We start from the raw sequence: 15,750 nt of genomic DNA, 5'->3' as shown, positions 1-15,750 counted from the left end.
AATAAAATGCATCCTCAGTCATCTATCCATCCTCTCAAATCTTGTACCTCTTCTAATCTGGATCCTTCCTTACTAACCCCAAATATGGCCCAAGTCTTCCCCATTCTTATAAAACCTCTTCTAGATACTACCATTCCCTCAAACTGTCACTTAATACAATATTAATCTGTATTATTATTTTTTACTTCTCCTCTCAACTAAACTCCTTGGAAAAGATGTCTATACTTGCTGCCTTTGATTCCTCTATCATACTTCTCAATCCTTTGTAATGTCTTCAAACCTCAAACAAAGCTGCTCTCTCCAAAGTAATCAACAGCCTCTTAACTGTCAACTTCAATCCCCAGTCTCCTTACCACAAATGACAGTTAACCCTCTCCTCCTACCGGCTCTTCTTCACTAGGGTTTCCTGACACCTTTCTCTCCTGGTTCTCCTCCATCCTCCCGGTCTGGCTGCTGCTTCCGTGTCTTCTTTGGTAACTCATCCCACATCACACCCCCTAACTGTAGACTCTTTTTCCTTGGTTCCCCCTAAGTTTAGTCCTTGCCTATAGGACATCTCAAATTGGATGGTCCTGGAGAAACCTAAAACTCATTGTGTTCAAAACCAAACTCATTATCTTTTCTCAAAAACCCTCCCTTCTAAACTTCACTATTTCTGTCAATGGTACCAGCATATTTCCAATTTCCTACGCTTCTAACTTCAACATTTAGACTATCAGCATACATAATACAGTCAGCCAAACTCACAATATCTCTTCCATCTATCTGACCCCTTCTGAAATTCAGCTACCAAACTCCCATCACCTCTAGCCAACAGCCTCCTACTGGTGTAACTAGCATAGCTCCCTTCCCACTGCAGCCACATCTAGGTTACTTCCCTACTAGCTCCCTATGGCCTCTAGGATAAGGCATCGAGTCCTCTATTTACCTTTTAAAGCCTTTCACCTAGCCCCAACCTACCTTCCCAACCTCACTGGTCAGAACCCTCCTTCTGGCACTTGGGGACTCAATCAAATCCACTTCTTTGTCATTCATAAGGACATTCCACCCCGCTCCAGTTCATAGGCTCCTCTTCAAGACAAGCAGCTCAAGCAGCATCTTCCTAGGGAAACCTATGATCCCACAAGCACTAATGTCTTTTCCCTCCCAAATGAACAACCTTATATTTAACTACTTTGTATTTACTAACTTAACATTTATGCTGTAAATACATATATATGTAATTGTGGTCTACCCCATGAAATAATGGCTAGCATTTATAGAATACTTTTAAGGTTTGCAAAACATTTTACAACTATTTCATTTGAATATAAATTCCTTGTAAGGATGTTTCCCTCTTTGTATCTTCAGTATTTATCACAGTGCCTTGTTTATAATAGTAGGCACTTAGTATATGTTGACTGTTTTCCCCCATAGAATATAGGCTTCTTCAAGATAAACTTTTAATTTTTGGCTTCCTATTTCCAATGCATAGCACAGTGCCTTACCCAAAGTAGGTACTTAATAAATGCTTAATATTGCACCTAGGAATCTATGGACACTAGAAATACAAAGACTTTTTCTTTGCATAATACTGGCTCGAACATATGACAGAAAGTTAAGTCTACCACGTAAAGCAAATTGAAATCTCCATTGTCACTGCTTAAACTTCATTCGTACGGCTTCAAATCAACCTTCAAAACAATTTTTAAAACTAGGTTTAGATGTCCAAGTGAGGAGAAAGTTAAAATATCCTCCCCCCTTTTGAAAGAAGCTTCTTCCCAAGTTGTCACTTCGGAAAGCTGGTAATGGGCACTTATGGCAAGCTATTTTTGCACAAAGGATTCTTTGTTGGTACAATGGCTTCGACTCCGCTGTGTTCCAGAGAATGCTTTCACACCAGTAATTCCATTGCAGAAGGCCAGAATTCGCTCATCTTGGTTGAGTTCTAACCGATAAAGGGTCAGCTCGGTTCTGGCCCACCCCCTGGGCCTCCCGGTCCCCTTTCCCCGGGGCCCTAGCCAGTAGATCTCAAAGTAGGGCACTACAAAGCCCATTCCCAGCTCTGTCCACCGGGCAGCTCCACCCCTTCTCCACCATGTGTGGGCAAATTCCACACCCACCTATAGACTCAACCTATGCAGTCAGGCCCCCACCCCTGACCCACCATATATGGACAAACGCCCACCCCAACACCGGAGCGGAGCAGACTCCGCCCCCCAAAGTCACGCTTAATCGCGAACACGCCTCGGAAGTTTACCACTTCACCCCCCCACCCCACAAAATACTGGCGAGAGCCGTCCTTAAGCGCCCCTAAAGGGGCGGGGAGTCCGCAGCGGAGACTCCCGCGGCGCGGCTCTGGACGGACGGGCGGGCCGCGCCCCCGCTCACCTTCAGGTCCTTCTTGGTCACGTCGATGTGGGACACGGCCCGGATGGTGCCCGATACCCAGGGCCACTCGTCCACGCGCTCTACCTCGAAGCTGTGGCCGCTGCCCCCGCACTCCTTGGAGGCCGACACGCTCAGGAACCGCTTCCCGACCAGCACCGGCCAACTTTCTCCGAGCGTGAGCACCATGTCGGCGGCTGGCGGGCGCGTGCGGGGGGCGGGCTCGGCGCGGGCTCAGCCGCCGCCGCCCTTTAAAGAAAAACTAGAGGAGCGGGCGGCGGGCGCGGGGGCGGCGGGCGCCCGGGGGAGGGGAGGGCCCGAGCCGGGGCTGGGAGGGGCGGGCGAGGACGGGGGGCGGGGGGGAGGGGAGGCGGCGCCGCCACCGCCCCCGCCCCGGGCGCCGCCCGACGCACGCGGCCCCCTCTGGCCGCGCCGGGCTTTAAAACTGCTCCGGCCAGGCCGTAGCGACGGCCCTTCGGCCCCGGGGGAGGCGGCCCAACCGCCCCGCCCTCGCACCCCGCCCTTTCCAGGCAATCCCCTCCCGCCCCACCCGGTCCCGGCCAAGCCTGGGCCCCGCCGGGGATTTACCGGCCGGCGTCCCGCACTCCCGCTCTCCTGGGCGGCCTCTGCGGGCCGTGTTACTCCCGGCTACTCCCAGCGCCCGAGGTTGGGCCGTTCAAGTCGGCGCTCCTGCTCCGCGGACGGCGGCGCCTCCGACCGTGAGCTCCCCTCGGCTCGGTCCAAACGCTCTAGCCAGACACGCACAGAGCCCGTGCCCGCCCCCTCCAGCCGCTGCCGCAGCTGATTGGCCTGCGCGAGGGGGATGGGCGGGGCCTCGGGGAGAGTCGGCTCCTGCTACTGGTCGCGAACTCAGAGGCGTGGCGAAGGGGAAAACAATTCCTTGGCTCCCCCACCCCCCCTTTCGCGTCCCTCCCGCCCCCTCCCTTCCCAACTCCAGTACGACCCCCCCCTCCCCCGTCAGACTGACTGCGAGGAGTCAAGAAGATCCTTCCGCCAGCGGCCTATTCTTTCCCAACGGGGGACCGTGGACTATGTAAAGAAGTTCCCCCCCACAGAAGCGCTCAACTTTGTGGAAAGCAGGAAAGGAAGTCGTAGTTACCCCCAGGGAAGAATCACCTGTAAAGTTTTAGGAGCTAATCCCTTTTGCTCGTTAGGATCAAGGACGCGGCTCACCGAGGGCGGAAGGATTTGAGGGGGAGGGAAAGCCGCCGGGGGAAAGAGTTCTACGTGCGGTTCCAGGCGTACTCAGAGAGAGGGCGGAGTGAGTCGGCTCCGGAGGGGCGGGCCCAGCGCAAGGGCACCCGGCTCGTGGGGGCGGGGCTGGGACGCGAGCGGAGGCGGCTGAGCCAGGTGGCGTCCGGGAACGCAGGCGCAGACAGAGCCTTCTGGTCTTGGAACGTGTACGGCCCGCCATCTTGAGCAAAATGAAGAATGGCCAAGCCCCGGAGGGGCCTGCGTTGTTTGAAGGGCAGAGTCCTGCAGACTCGAGTCTGATTCGTTCAGTGGGCTCGTTGGCGGACGCAGAAAGGCGAGACCCTCGGGATACTTGCATTGGGCAGAAGAGGTGAAAGGATGGCCGCAGGTGGATGATGTGATGGTGGCCAAGGTGGGAAGGGGTTGACTTTGAAGGACAAATAAAGAGGCCTGGCCCTCCCCCCAAGGCCTCTGTGGTGGGCACGGTTTACCCGACGGCTGACCACATAAGTGTCAGGAGACTTTGGGTGTAATTAGAAAGTACCACAGCTAAAGTATCGGGTATTGGCTTGAAAAGAATTAAAGAGCAGATTGGTGCAACAGACCAAGAGAAGAATCAGAAAGAACGGAGTGTTTGATAAACCCAAGAGCGCAAATTCCTTGGGGAAGAACTCCCTATTTGACAAACTCCTGGGCAAACTGTTAAGAATCTGGCAGAAACTTAAGTGTAGACCTGCATTTGATACCATATACCATGATAAGCTCAAAATGAATATTACTGAATACCACAGTCATGCCATTAAAATTAAAAGAGAACTTGATAAATTTCCTTTTAGATCTATAGCTAGGTGCAAGAGTTCTTGGCCACAAACAAGGGATAAAGCTGATCATAAAGAGGGAAAATAGATAATTTCAGTAATACATAATTACAAACTTTTTGAACATACAGTGGAAAGCTGTTCATTCAGGAAAAATAATTTTGGAAACATACCTCTGCAAAGGGTCCAGGTACCCATGATACAAAGAAAACCAAACCAAAACAAAACAGGCATTTTACAATAGATAAATAATTGTTAAAGAATATAAACAGTTTTCAAAAGAATTGCAAATTATTAATGCTTATGTGAAAAAAAACTTCCAAATTACTAATAAGGATCATGCAAATTAGAACATCACCAGAGTTTTACCAAACACCCAGAAAATTGGCAAAGATGACTAAAGATAGAAAGAAAGTAGAAAAGTAGAATTAGTGGCTTTAAGAGGTGATTTGTCGCATAACTAGTGAATAACAGATAGAATTAGATCTCCACCTAATTTCCTGACTCTCCGTCCACAATTCTTGCCAATATACCATTTGCTATAGGTTTTCAGAGGAGGGGAAGGTCTACTGATAAGGTAAATCTACAGGCCATAGTGGATAGGATCTGGGACATTCAGAAAGGAAGACTGATTAATTTGAAATGTAGAAAATGTATAGAAAACAGAAAATGTATTTGACTTTTAATCTCCCACTTAGATGTTAAATTCCATCATCTCTTTGTCTTAAGTATTAAGTCAGCAGATTGAAAGTTGTCTCACTTTCATTATTCTAAAAATATTATAAAAATAGACTCATGAACAGATAACAACAACAAAAAAAAAATCTTTGTTCAGTCTTGACTTTTCTTGTTAAGATGTCTTATACCTTATACCTCAGGAGTAAGGAATGTTTTTCCCTCTAAGGAAACCTAGCTTAACAAGATAGAGTCCTCCAGCTTAAGTACTAAAATACCCCCAAATTAGCTACAATAGTCAAGACTAAGACTGGAAAAAAACCTAAAATACATGGGTAGACGTGTAAGGTTGGGATTGAAACCACCACCACATTTTAGCTTAATGCCTTCACTACATCAGTGAGGAGTCCTTAGACTAAGTTTGAAAAGTCTTTAAAAGTCACTTCAAGTAGAATGACACCAGAAAAACTTGTGTTGCAATTGGCTATGGGATTTAATTGCACCCTCTGGATCCTGTATAAAAGAATGGATCAAGATACATGGAATGGGAGGCTATCCTAAATTGGAATATGTGTGGCTTCCCAGCATACCACTGAGGAGGAACTGCCATCGGGAGTGGGGATGTGAGGAGAAGAGGCATTGGTTTCAGCCAAGTTCCTTCCTTCTCCTCCGTGAACTTTGAGCAGAGGAGGTGCTTACAGCACCCAAGAGTCCCAAGAATGTTAGACACTTCCCATCAGCATCTTAAATGTCACTTCAGGGTCACCTGGTGGTAGTGTGTGCCTGGGAGTGAAGGACAAAGATCCCACAGACTCACCGTGCTTAAAGAGCACTCCGTAAATAACATGAAGGGACTTCCAGCTGTGAGTTACCTCCTGGCTCTCTAAGCTTGAACCCACTCTCCCCTAGACTCCTCTGTACCTATGGGAGAGTGTGCGGCAGATGTTTGGCCCTTTATACCACCATAGTAAGGCTGCCTTACTAGATTGATTCTCAACTGATATTCTTAGAAGGAGGTCCACAGGTGGAAGATCAAAATCTTGGCATTAGAAAATTACCCCAGAACCCTAAGGGGGGAGATATTTGACTTGACAGTGGTAGTGGGTGTGGGGATGAAGTTGCCCCATAGCTTTCGGATAGATACAGATGCAATCGTAACCTGAATAAAATACAACTCAGATAAACCAAAAGGACAAAAAGGGCCTCACTTTCCTATCACGTTTCATCTAGACATCCACACATACCATTCTGCCAGATGCCTACTGTGAAATACTGGCCTCCTTTCTATGGTTTGCTTGAACAATCCAACCAGCACTGTCATCACATCTGGAAAAGACATGTCAATTGAATGTCCTACGGATCAGCTCACCGTCCTTGTGACACTCCAGACCAAAACTCCCTTCCTTGGGCACCCGCCCCCACTCTGAATCACTTCCACACATTAGTGTGTAAGTTCCTTGAGAGCAGAGACTATCTCTATTTTTTAGTTTATAATTCTCATTACTCAGCAGATAGATAATATACTTTTCATTCATTCTTTCTATTCATTCAAATGGAAGGATCTAAAGAAACTTGAAGAGAAGTTCCAACCTAAGGGATATAATTTTGCCTATTATAAATTTATGCTGATCATCTCAGGTGCAGCCCCCACGGCTGCTGATGGCAGTGTTTTTAGGAATTGATCTATCCAGACATTATCGTGATTCGCTCTTCTAGAAAATGGCCATCTACAAATTGTGTGACCATCGGGCTAGTCTTGCTCTTGTCCGGGCTTTAGTTTCTTCATCTGAGAATTGAAGGCCAGGGACCAGACCTGAGATTTCACTGATAGTCAGCTACTTCCCTTTCCCAGTGCTAGTCAGCAGCCCATTCTTTGGAAGGTGTTATCCCAGAGAGGTACATAGAAGTGATATCCCTATCCCTGTACCTGGAAGTGTCCTCTAGCCCTGTTGGAAGCACCCTTGCCCTCTGCAGCCTCTCCTTCCAGGTGGCTGGGTCCTACTGGAATCTCCATTTTAAGGGGGAGGCCCAGGTCATCCAGACTCTTTTTCTTTCCAGGCTGCACTGCTAACTCACCAGACTTTCTCTGCCATGGCCCCAGGCAGGTACAGTCACCCCCACCCTCTATGTCAGCTTTGAATTTCCCTTTATCATCTTTCCCCAATAAATGTAAGCTACTCAAGGGCCGGGATTGCCATTCTGTTTGTATTTGTATTCTTAACACTTAGAACGCTGTACTTGCTACAGTATTTGTTGACTTCTGGACTTGCCACAACGCACAAGTATCAGAGGAAAGACTTGAACTGCATTGTCGGTGGAGCTGTGAATCGGTACAACCATTTTGGAAAACAGTTTGTAGTTTTGCAAATAAAGTGAATAAAATGTCCATACCCCTTGACCTTACGCTTATAACCCAAGGAGACTATTGATCTTTTTTAGCAACACTTTTTGTGACAGCAGAGACTTGGAAACAAAGTGCATGTCCATTGATAGGAGAATAGCTAAACAAATCATGATGTTAAAGTAATGAAACATAACTGTGTTGTAAGAAATGATGAATTTGATGAATATGGAGAAACAGGGAAAGGTCTACATGACCTAATGCAGATGAAGGGAAGCAGAATCAAGAAAGTGTTATACACAAGGACCATAACAATGTAAAGGGAAATCCCAGCCACTAAAAAAAAAAAATCAGTGTTGTAATATAAAGAATGAGCATGTCTTGGAAAATAGAGGTGAAAAGACACTCCCACCTCAAACCTTAGGCATTGCATGCCTAACTTCAGACTTTTTTCCATGTATTGGTCAATTAGGCTGATTTTTTCTCTTTTGTCTCCCTCTTTTTTGGTCTGTAAAAAAATACTATCTGTTATATAGGATGGCTCTCTGGGAGGGGGAGAAGGAGGAATACTGCGGAAAACTACGGTGATTTTTTTAAAGGCATTGATAAAACACTTTTAAAAAACCCACAAGCATTTATCGGCAGTTAGGTGGTAGACTAATGGACCTGGAGGATGGAAGACCAGAGTTCAAATCCTGTCTCAGACTTCCTAGCTGTGTGATTCTCGCAAGGCACTTGACCTCTATCTGCCACAACTTCCACATCCATAACAAGAGCACCTGCCTCCCAGAGTTGCTGTGAGTATAGCATACTTTCAAAGCATTATGTATAAATTTTATTTCTTTGTTTATTAATTTATTAAGAGGGCTGAGCAGTGACACACAGCAGCAGACTGGGAGCGAAGGATCTCGGTTCAAATGCTGACTCTCCCTGTACAAACTGCTTAAGCATCTCAGCTTCCTGACCAGTACAATGAGACAGTAGCACTAGGTGACTGCAGGGCTCTTCCTGATCTAACTCTAGAACCCTCATCTCAGAACTTCTTTGTGTCTTCTTCTTCTTGGCCATGAAGGGGGAAGGGAGGGAACATATTTCCTTTCCTTCACTGTGCCTGTACCCTTAATCCCATTGCCAACCATCTTCCTCAGGCTCTGTCTCAATTGAACTTCCTTTGTTACAATCTTCAGTCTCCCCTTGTCTACACTGGTTCTTTCCTCTCTGCCTACAAATACCGTCAAGTCTTCCATATAGAAAGAAAATAAATACCCTCCTGGATCATACTACTCCTAAACTCCCTCTTCCCCTCCTCTCTTCCTCCTCCTCTTCAGTCCTCACTTTTGTTATTTCCCTACCTTTTAAAAGAGCACCATGGAATGAAGAACCAGACCTCCAGTCAGAGGATATCTGACCTTTTATTATTATTAGTTTTAAAAAAACTTTTGCCATTAGAAGTAAGCTCTTTCAGTGCAGGAATTGTCATTCGGCTTGTGTCTGTATTCCCAGCACTTAAACCCAGTGCCTGACACATACTAAGCACTTTCTACAGTGCTTGTTGACTTTGTTGACGTAACATAAGCCAACATGTGTTGGACGAAAGATGAACATGGTTTCAAGTCAAGGTCCGCTATCCAAAACTCTGCTGCCTCAACCCAGAAAGGAGGAGTTGGGACTAAATAATCTAATGCTCTTCTGTTCCACATCCTGTGGTTAATCAATCAATCAATGAGCATTTATTATGGTAATAACAGAAATGCACATCAAAATAACCCTGAGTTTTTACCTCATACCTGGCAAATTGGCAAAGATAACGAAAGGAAGAGTCCAATTTTGGTTGGGTTGTAGAAAGATTGGTATGCTAGGGCATTGTTGGTGGGGCTGTGAATCAGTGTAACTATTTTAGAAAGCAATTTAGAATTTTGCAAATAAAATTAATAAAATGTCCCTACCCTTTGACTTTGGCTTGTACCCTAAGAAGTGGCTTGATAAGAAGAAAAGCCCCATATACACCAGACTCTTTATAGTAACCCTTTCTGTGATAGTAAAGAATTGAAAAAATGGCTGTGTCTATGCCCAGTCACTGGGGAAAGGCTCCACAAATTGTGGTACATGAACAGTTAATTGAGAGGTTGGGGGGGGGGGGCAGCGGTGGAGTACATTAGTTTAAAAAAGAAAGGAAGGAGTTGGCAGCATTATCTAGCTTCCAGGCCTTAAATCTTTCTCCTCTGTTGCAGAACCACATTTTTTCAACTAGCTACCTAAAGGACATTCCTACTCCACCTGACCCAGAGCCTTCCATCTCTTGCTAAGTGGGATCCCTGAGGAAAGGGCCTGGGAATGACTTTGCTTGATCCTCTGTGAGTCTTAGGTTAGAAAAAGAGTTTCCCACTGACTGTGAGAGGCTCCTTTCTCTTGGCTTCTGGCATTTTCTCTACCTGTTCCCCATTCCTGGAATGCTCTCTCTTCTCTTCTCCATCCCCTAGCTTTCCTGGCTTCCTTCAAGTCCCAACTAAAATCCCACCTTCTCCAGGAAGCCTTTCCCAGCTCCTCTTAATGCTGGGGTCCTCCCTCAGTTACTCGTTCACATATTGTCTCCCCCATTAGATTGTAAGCTCCTGGAGGGCAGGGTGTCTTGTCTTTCTGTATCAGCATAGAGGTTGAGGCCAAGTAGGCATTTGATAAATACTTATCAACTGACTCAAAAGTACAATACTTGAGCTGTCCAGCTGGACATTTCCACTGCCGGTAAATCCTTAAATGCCCTACTTTAATGCAAAAAGAACCCCAGAGTCTGGGAAGCTCTGCAACTAGATCCTTTACAGAAATATGGCAGGCTCCATCTTAAAAGCTTGATGATAGACTGCTTTCCTATGACCATCCTAGCTAAGGATGGAGAGCTTCTTTCCCCATAGGCTGACCACTAAGTGGTGAGGTCTGGCTGTGGCCATCCGTAAAACTTGAAGTTCAGTTCATTTTAAACTGAATTTATCATCTTGCCTCCAAAAACTGCTCCTTTTCCTACTGTTCCTGGTTCTACTGGTAGCATTGTCATTTCCCTGGTCATGTGCAAGTGCTTAGAAGCCAAGGAGTTGTCTCTGAACCCTCATCCCTCCTTGCAGACTTTGAATCAGTGTTTAACTCCTGGCAATTCATTTTCTGGGATGTTTCATGAATCTGTCTCTTCCTTATCATTCTCACTACCACCAGTCAACAGATATTTATTAAGTTCCCACTTTGTGCTGGACAACAGGCTAAGTGCTGTAGGTGGATGCAGAGAAAGCTGAGACAGTCCCTGCTCTCTGGGACTCCAATCTAATGGAGGAGCCAACATGAAAATAACGGAGGAGGGGGTCCTATCTTGCAGGAATATGAGCTACCAGAATAATCTAACCAGTGTTCTTGCATCCAGCCTCTTCTTCCTCTGAAATCAATTAATAAGCATTTAAGTGCTTAAAACATCCTACATACATGTTTCCCAGGAAAGCTAGATAAAATAAAGTAATGTATATAAACTATAAAACACTACATCAAGGTCAGCTGTCAATCAACAAGCATTTATTTTCATTCCACTTAATAGTATTTTTTTTTCCAAATTACATGTAAGGGTAGTTTTCAACATTCACTTTTACAAGATGTTGAGTTTCAAATTTCTCTCCCTCCCCGCCCTCCCCCAGATAGGAAGAAATTTGATAAAGTTTTAGGTTAGATATGGGTTATATAGATTTGATAGGTTATACATGTTCAGTCATATTGATCATATTTCCACAAGAATCAGAACAAAAGGGAAAACCCACAAGAAAGAAAAAAAAACACAAAAAAGTGGAAATAGAATTCTTCAATCTGCATTCAGACTCCATAGTTCTTTCCCTGATGTGGATCGCATTTTCCATTATGAGTCTTTTGGAATTGTCTTTGCTTGTTGTATTGCTGAGAAGAACAAAGTTTCTCAAAGTTGGTCATTGCACAGTATTTCTGTTACTGTGTACAATGTTCTCCTGGTTCTGCTTACTTCACTCAGCATCACTTCATGTAAGTCTTTTCAGGTATTTCTCAACAAGCATTTATTAAGTACCTACTATGTGCCAAGCACTGAGGATACAGAGGAGCTTATATTCAGCTAAGACTGGGATTCTTAACCTGAGGTCCAAGGATGACTAAGGGATCCATGGATAGATTTCAGGAGGTCTGTGAACTTGGATGGGGAAAAATTTTTTCACTAACTGAAATTTAGCATTTTCTTCCATGTTAAATTCAGGTAACGAAACATGATTCTGAGAAGGAATCCATTGGCTTCACCAGAATGCCAGAGAAATCCACTATACAAAAAGAAGTTAAGGGCTTCTGTACCAAGGGGATACATTTCACAGACAAGTAAATATGAGATCAAAATGATTTGGAAGAAGCAATAATAACTCATAGAGCCAGGAAGGACTTTTAAGGAAAGTGGCCCTTGAGCCATGTCTTCAAAGGAAATAGGGGTTCTAAAACCCAAGGCAGGAAGAAAAAAGAAAGGAAAAAAAGAAAAAAGGCAGTTCTGCTAAACCAACCAACCCATCATCCTTATTTAGTGGTCATACTAGCAGGCGTTTCTCTAGTGCACTAGCTTTGCAAAGAACTTGGCAAATGTTATCTAATTAATTTGATCCTCACTACAGCCCAAGGAGGCCGCAGTCCTCTAATGCCCCCCCCTTTATAACACATAATAAGGCGCCCATATTATCCTCATTTTTACAGATGAGGAAACTGAGGCAAGCAGGTTATAAGAGTTAGAGACAGAATATGAACTCAAGTCTTAATGATAGCTCCAGCTTTTCACAGCACCACCTAAGGAGCTGCATTTAACAGTAAATTCTGGGCAGGCCACCTAACCTCTGTCTGCCTCAAGATTCCTCATTTATAAAATGAAGCTAAAAATAGCACCCACCTCTCAGGGTTGTAGTGAGGGTTGAATAACATCTGTAAAGCATTTTCCAAACCTTAAGGCATTATAGAAATGCTGCCGATTATTTTGTTGATGTTGGATGTTAAGGTTTTAAAAATGCTTTTAATTTCTCAAATGCTCATATATTTATATCATAGATATTTATGTACCTGTTTTATCAGGCCTGTTAAGTGATAAGCTTTCTGAAGGCAGAGGCTTCATCTTATTTCTCTTTATATTCTCCCTAATATACTGCATTGTAAGGTCAATGCAAACTGAGTGAATGAGCGATGTGGTCAGCCTTCATCACAGTGATAGATGTAACAATACCTAGTTAGGGGGGATCTAAGTAAACTGCCAGTGTGTTGATTGATGAGGTTTGGGGGGGAATTCAGGAACTCCCCAAGGACTGAAGTACTGGAAAGGGTTGTCTGTAATGAATTCACGGTCTCAAGCATTCTTTAAATCAAGGTGGCAAAGGTTTATTATAAAGCCAATATAGCGTGCAGAGCTTGTTAGGGAACTTGCATTCCCTAAGGAACTTGCAGCTTAACAGGAATGATGCTAAAGCTGATATAGGAAAAGTAATGCATTATCTGCCAGATACGCTAATTAGGTGATAACTTGCAACCTTGGTCACAGGCCTCATTCGCTACTAGAAACCAGGGGAAGAGGTTTCTTGAGAATTGATAACTATAGCTTGACCTCTGGATTGTATATGATAAACTTTGGAAATCAATACATGTATTGGCGATCAGGATGGGCTCTTAGCACTTATTCAACCAAGTGCCCTTGAAGAGTTTGGCCTTTATCTCCTTGATTAAATTAGGTAACTAAGGTGGGGCTCCAGGTGGGGCCCATGAAGGGAGGTCTGATTATTATATCTTCGCTCCCAAGTAGGCCCCAAACCCCTAGCTATTAGGTGCTAAGCCTATGTGGGCATGAAGCCCTTGGGGCCCTAGGGGGAGGTGCTAAGCCAGGACCAATAGTAAGAGCTAAAGTTCTGGTCGGTCAGATGATGTTGGTTGATGTCTAAAGAGTGCATAAAAAGGGAAGACAGAGCTGTCTGCTTAGGGCTCTCACTCTTGGTGGTACACTGGTGTGGAGACTCTGGGCAGCTGTAGTTAAGAGCCCTCCAGCTTGTAAACCCAGATGTTCAGACTTTGTTAAACTCTGGTAACTATGCACTGGGATTTGAATCAGACAAGGTTTGATTGTAATTTGTTAATATTTGTAATTTGTATTTGCTCTGAAGTTCAGGGTGCTGGCTTTTTCCCCTGAACTGAGTGAATGATATTTGTATGCTGGATTAAAGTAAGATTGTTAACCCCTTAGTAAAGCAGATCACAGAGCCTGAGCTTGCAGAGTTCTGTGAGAGGGTTGGTGTCGTTTTACACGGCCACAGTAGCTGCTAGCAAGATTGTTGAAACAATACATGATAATCCTGTGGTTGCAAGATAGTCCTGGTTCAGAGGTCGGCCTGTTCTTATGATGGGGAAAGGTAGTTTGTCTTCCTGGGCCCAATCATGCGTTCTTGCTAGGCATAATGTCCTTGGGCTGGGGAGAAAACTGTCAAGGATAGTGTTTTGAAGCTAGGGAGAAATGTGATTTTGGAAGTGGGGTCCAAGCACAAGCACAAGCGCCCTATCGTTAATGACTCTAAATATGATAAAACATTGTGACTATAAGGAACGGAAGAGGCTATGTGGCATTTTTAGAAGGCCATGTGTCAGTTATCAGCTCATATTAATTGTAAACCTGGAGCTGCACGGGACCTCAGAGCCCATGTAGTCCAACTCTCTTTTTACCGATGAGAAGACTAAGGTCTAGAGGAATAAAGTGATTTGCCCAAAGGCGTAGAAAAAGTAGGCAGCTGAGTGTGCAACTGAGAGGAGCCAATGACTTACAGCTAGGAGTGGGATAATAAAGTTCAAAGCTCAATCATTACTTCCAGCACAGAACCTAATCTGGATCAGGTAACAGCTATTTAGTTATCGATTCAGTTCACTTTTAGCTATCCTCAGGCCTTTAATTCCTTCCCCATTGTTTTATCCCTTTGTAATTTGGACATGAAGAATCAACAGACCACCCTATTTGCACAGATTACCAGGAATAAAGGGGAAGCTTGGTTAATTAATTGCTAAATTGCTTGGGAAAGGGAAGTTCTGCAGTTGTTGTGTACAACAGTTAGGTATCTCTCTGCTTTCCTCATACTTAAAATTTCGGCCCATTTGTACTCCAAATAGCCATGTTTAGATCTCCATGATCTAAGTAGGGATGGTAATCAAACATAAAGCTTTTGCAAATTTTAAAGTCTCATTATAATAGGAGCAGTTATTATCAAGACAGAGACAGAAAAGGACTAGAGAAAAATTAAGTCCTTCAGTAAAGGGGGAATTTAATTAATTTATTTCTTAAAGGAACATATAAAATGTTACATTCAGCTGCTTTTTAAAGTTAAAGGAGCATAAGGCTTTATTCTATAAAAGCTAAAGCTATTTCCGGGCAACATTATGACCAGTTTCTTTTTTGATAAATTTTGTTTCAACAAAACATTATCAAAGAGGAAAAAAGAAACAAAAAAGAAAAATGTATTCCTGGAAAAGAGTTAAGGAAGACAAAAAAAAAAGTGATCCCGACAGTTCTATCTGCACTTGGGTTAACCACACACTCGGGTTATAAACAGGAAGGCTGGGCTTTTTCTTTTACAATGTAACATTATGTTGCCATTAGAGTCCCTCCGAGGCTTGCTGCTGTTTGATGTTGTCTTCACCAACATTGTTGTCATGGGTGTGTATATACTGTTCTTCTGGTGCTGCTCTCTCAGCTCAATCACTTCGTACAGGTCTTCCCATGTATTTTAGAATTCTTTGTGATTGCAGATTCTTAGGGCTCATTCTTATTCGAGTGGCACAGTTTGTTCATCCATCCCCCAATTGTTGGGCACATTTTGTTTCTAGCTTTCTGCTTTACAAATGGTGTTGCTATAAATATTTTTTGTAAAAATAGGTCTTTTCATCCTGCAAAAAAAGTTAATAATGGGGAAGCAGAATGAAAGGGTATGAACATTTTCCTGACTAACAATAATAATAATAACAGCTAGCATTTACACAGCACTTTAAGGTTTGCAAAGTGCTTTACATGCATTATCTTATTTGATCCTCACCACAGCGCTGGGAGGCAGCTGCTAACATTATCCTCATTTTACAGATAAGGAAACCAAGGCAGACAGTTGTGTCTCATCCAGGGTCATAGAGCTGGTAAGTAACTGAGGCTGCAGTTGAATTTGATACGCCTCCAGGTGCCTCCCTCTATCATCTAGCTCTACCCTTGTTGGAATGCCGTATCTTGGTAATCCTTGTTTCCTTCCTTTTATTGACCTCCCATTGGTCACCTTGGACACTCTCCTAAGTGAC

At 44.2% G+C, this 15,750-nt stretch overlaps 1 protein-coding gene across 1 annotated transcript in view; it reads right to left on the bottom strand.

Annotated features, from left to right (window-relative positions):
* Positions 1 to 2,614, bottom strand: part of KDM3A (lysine demethylase 3A) — a 76,904-nt gene extending 74,290 nt beyond the window's left edge. The window contains exon 1 of the mRNA XM_036750525.1: positions 2,371 to 2,614. Within this exon, the coding sequence (XP_036606420.1) occupies positions 2,371 to 2,556 (186 nt within the window). The 5' untranslated portion in view covers positions 2,557 to 2,614. The remainder of the gene's footprint in view (positions 1 to 2,370) is intronic.
* Between the last annotated feature and the right edge of the window lie 13,136 nt (positions 2,615 to 15,750).

The sequence above is a fragment of the Trichosurus vulpecula genome, chromosome 3 (genome assembly GCF_011100635.1).
Source record: "Trichosurus vulpecula isolate mTriVul1 chromosome 3, mTriVul1.pri, whole genome shotgun sequence".
NCBI lineage: Eukaryota > Metazoa > Chordata > Mammalia > Diprotodontia > Phalangeridae > Trichosurus > Trichosurus vulpecula.
The sequence above is the reverse complement of the archived record's forward strand: the minus strand, read 5'-3'. Positions and strand labels throughout refer to the sequence as shown.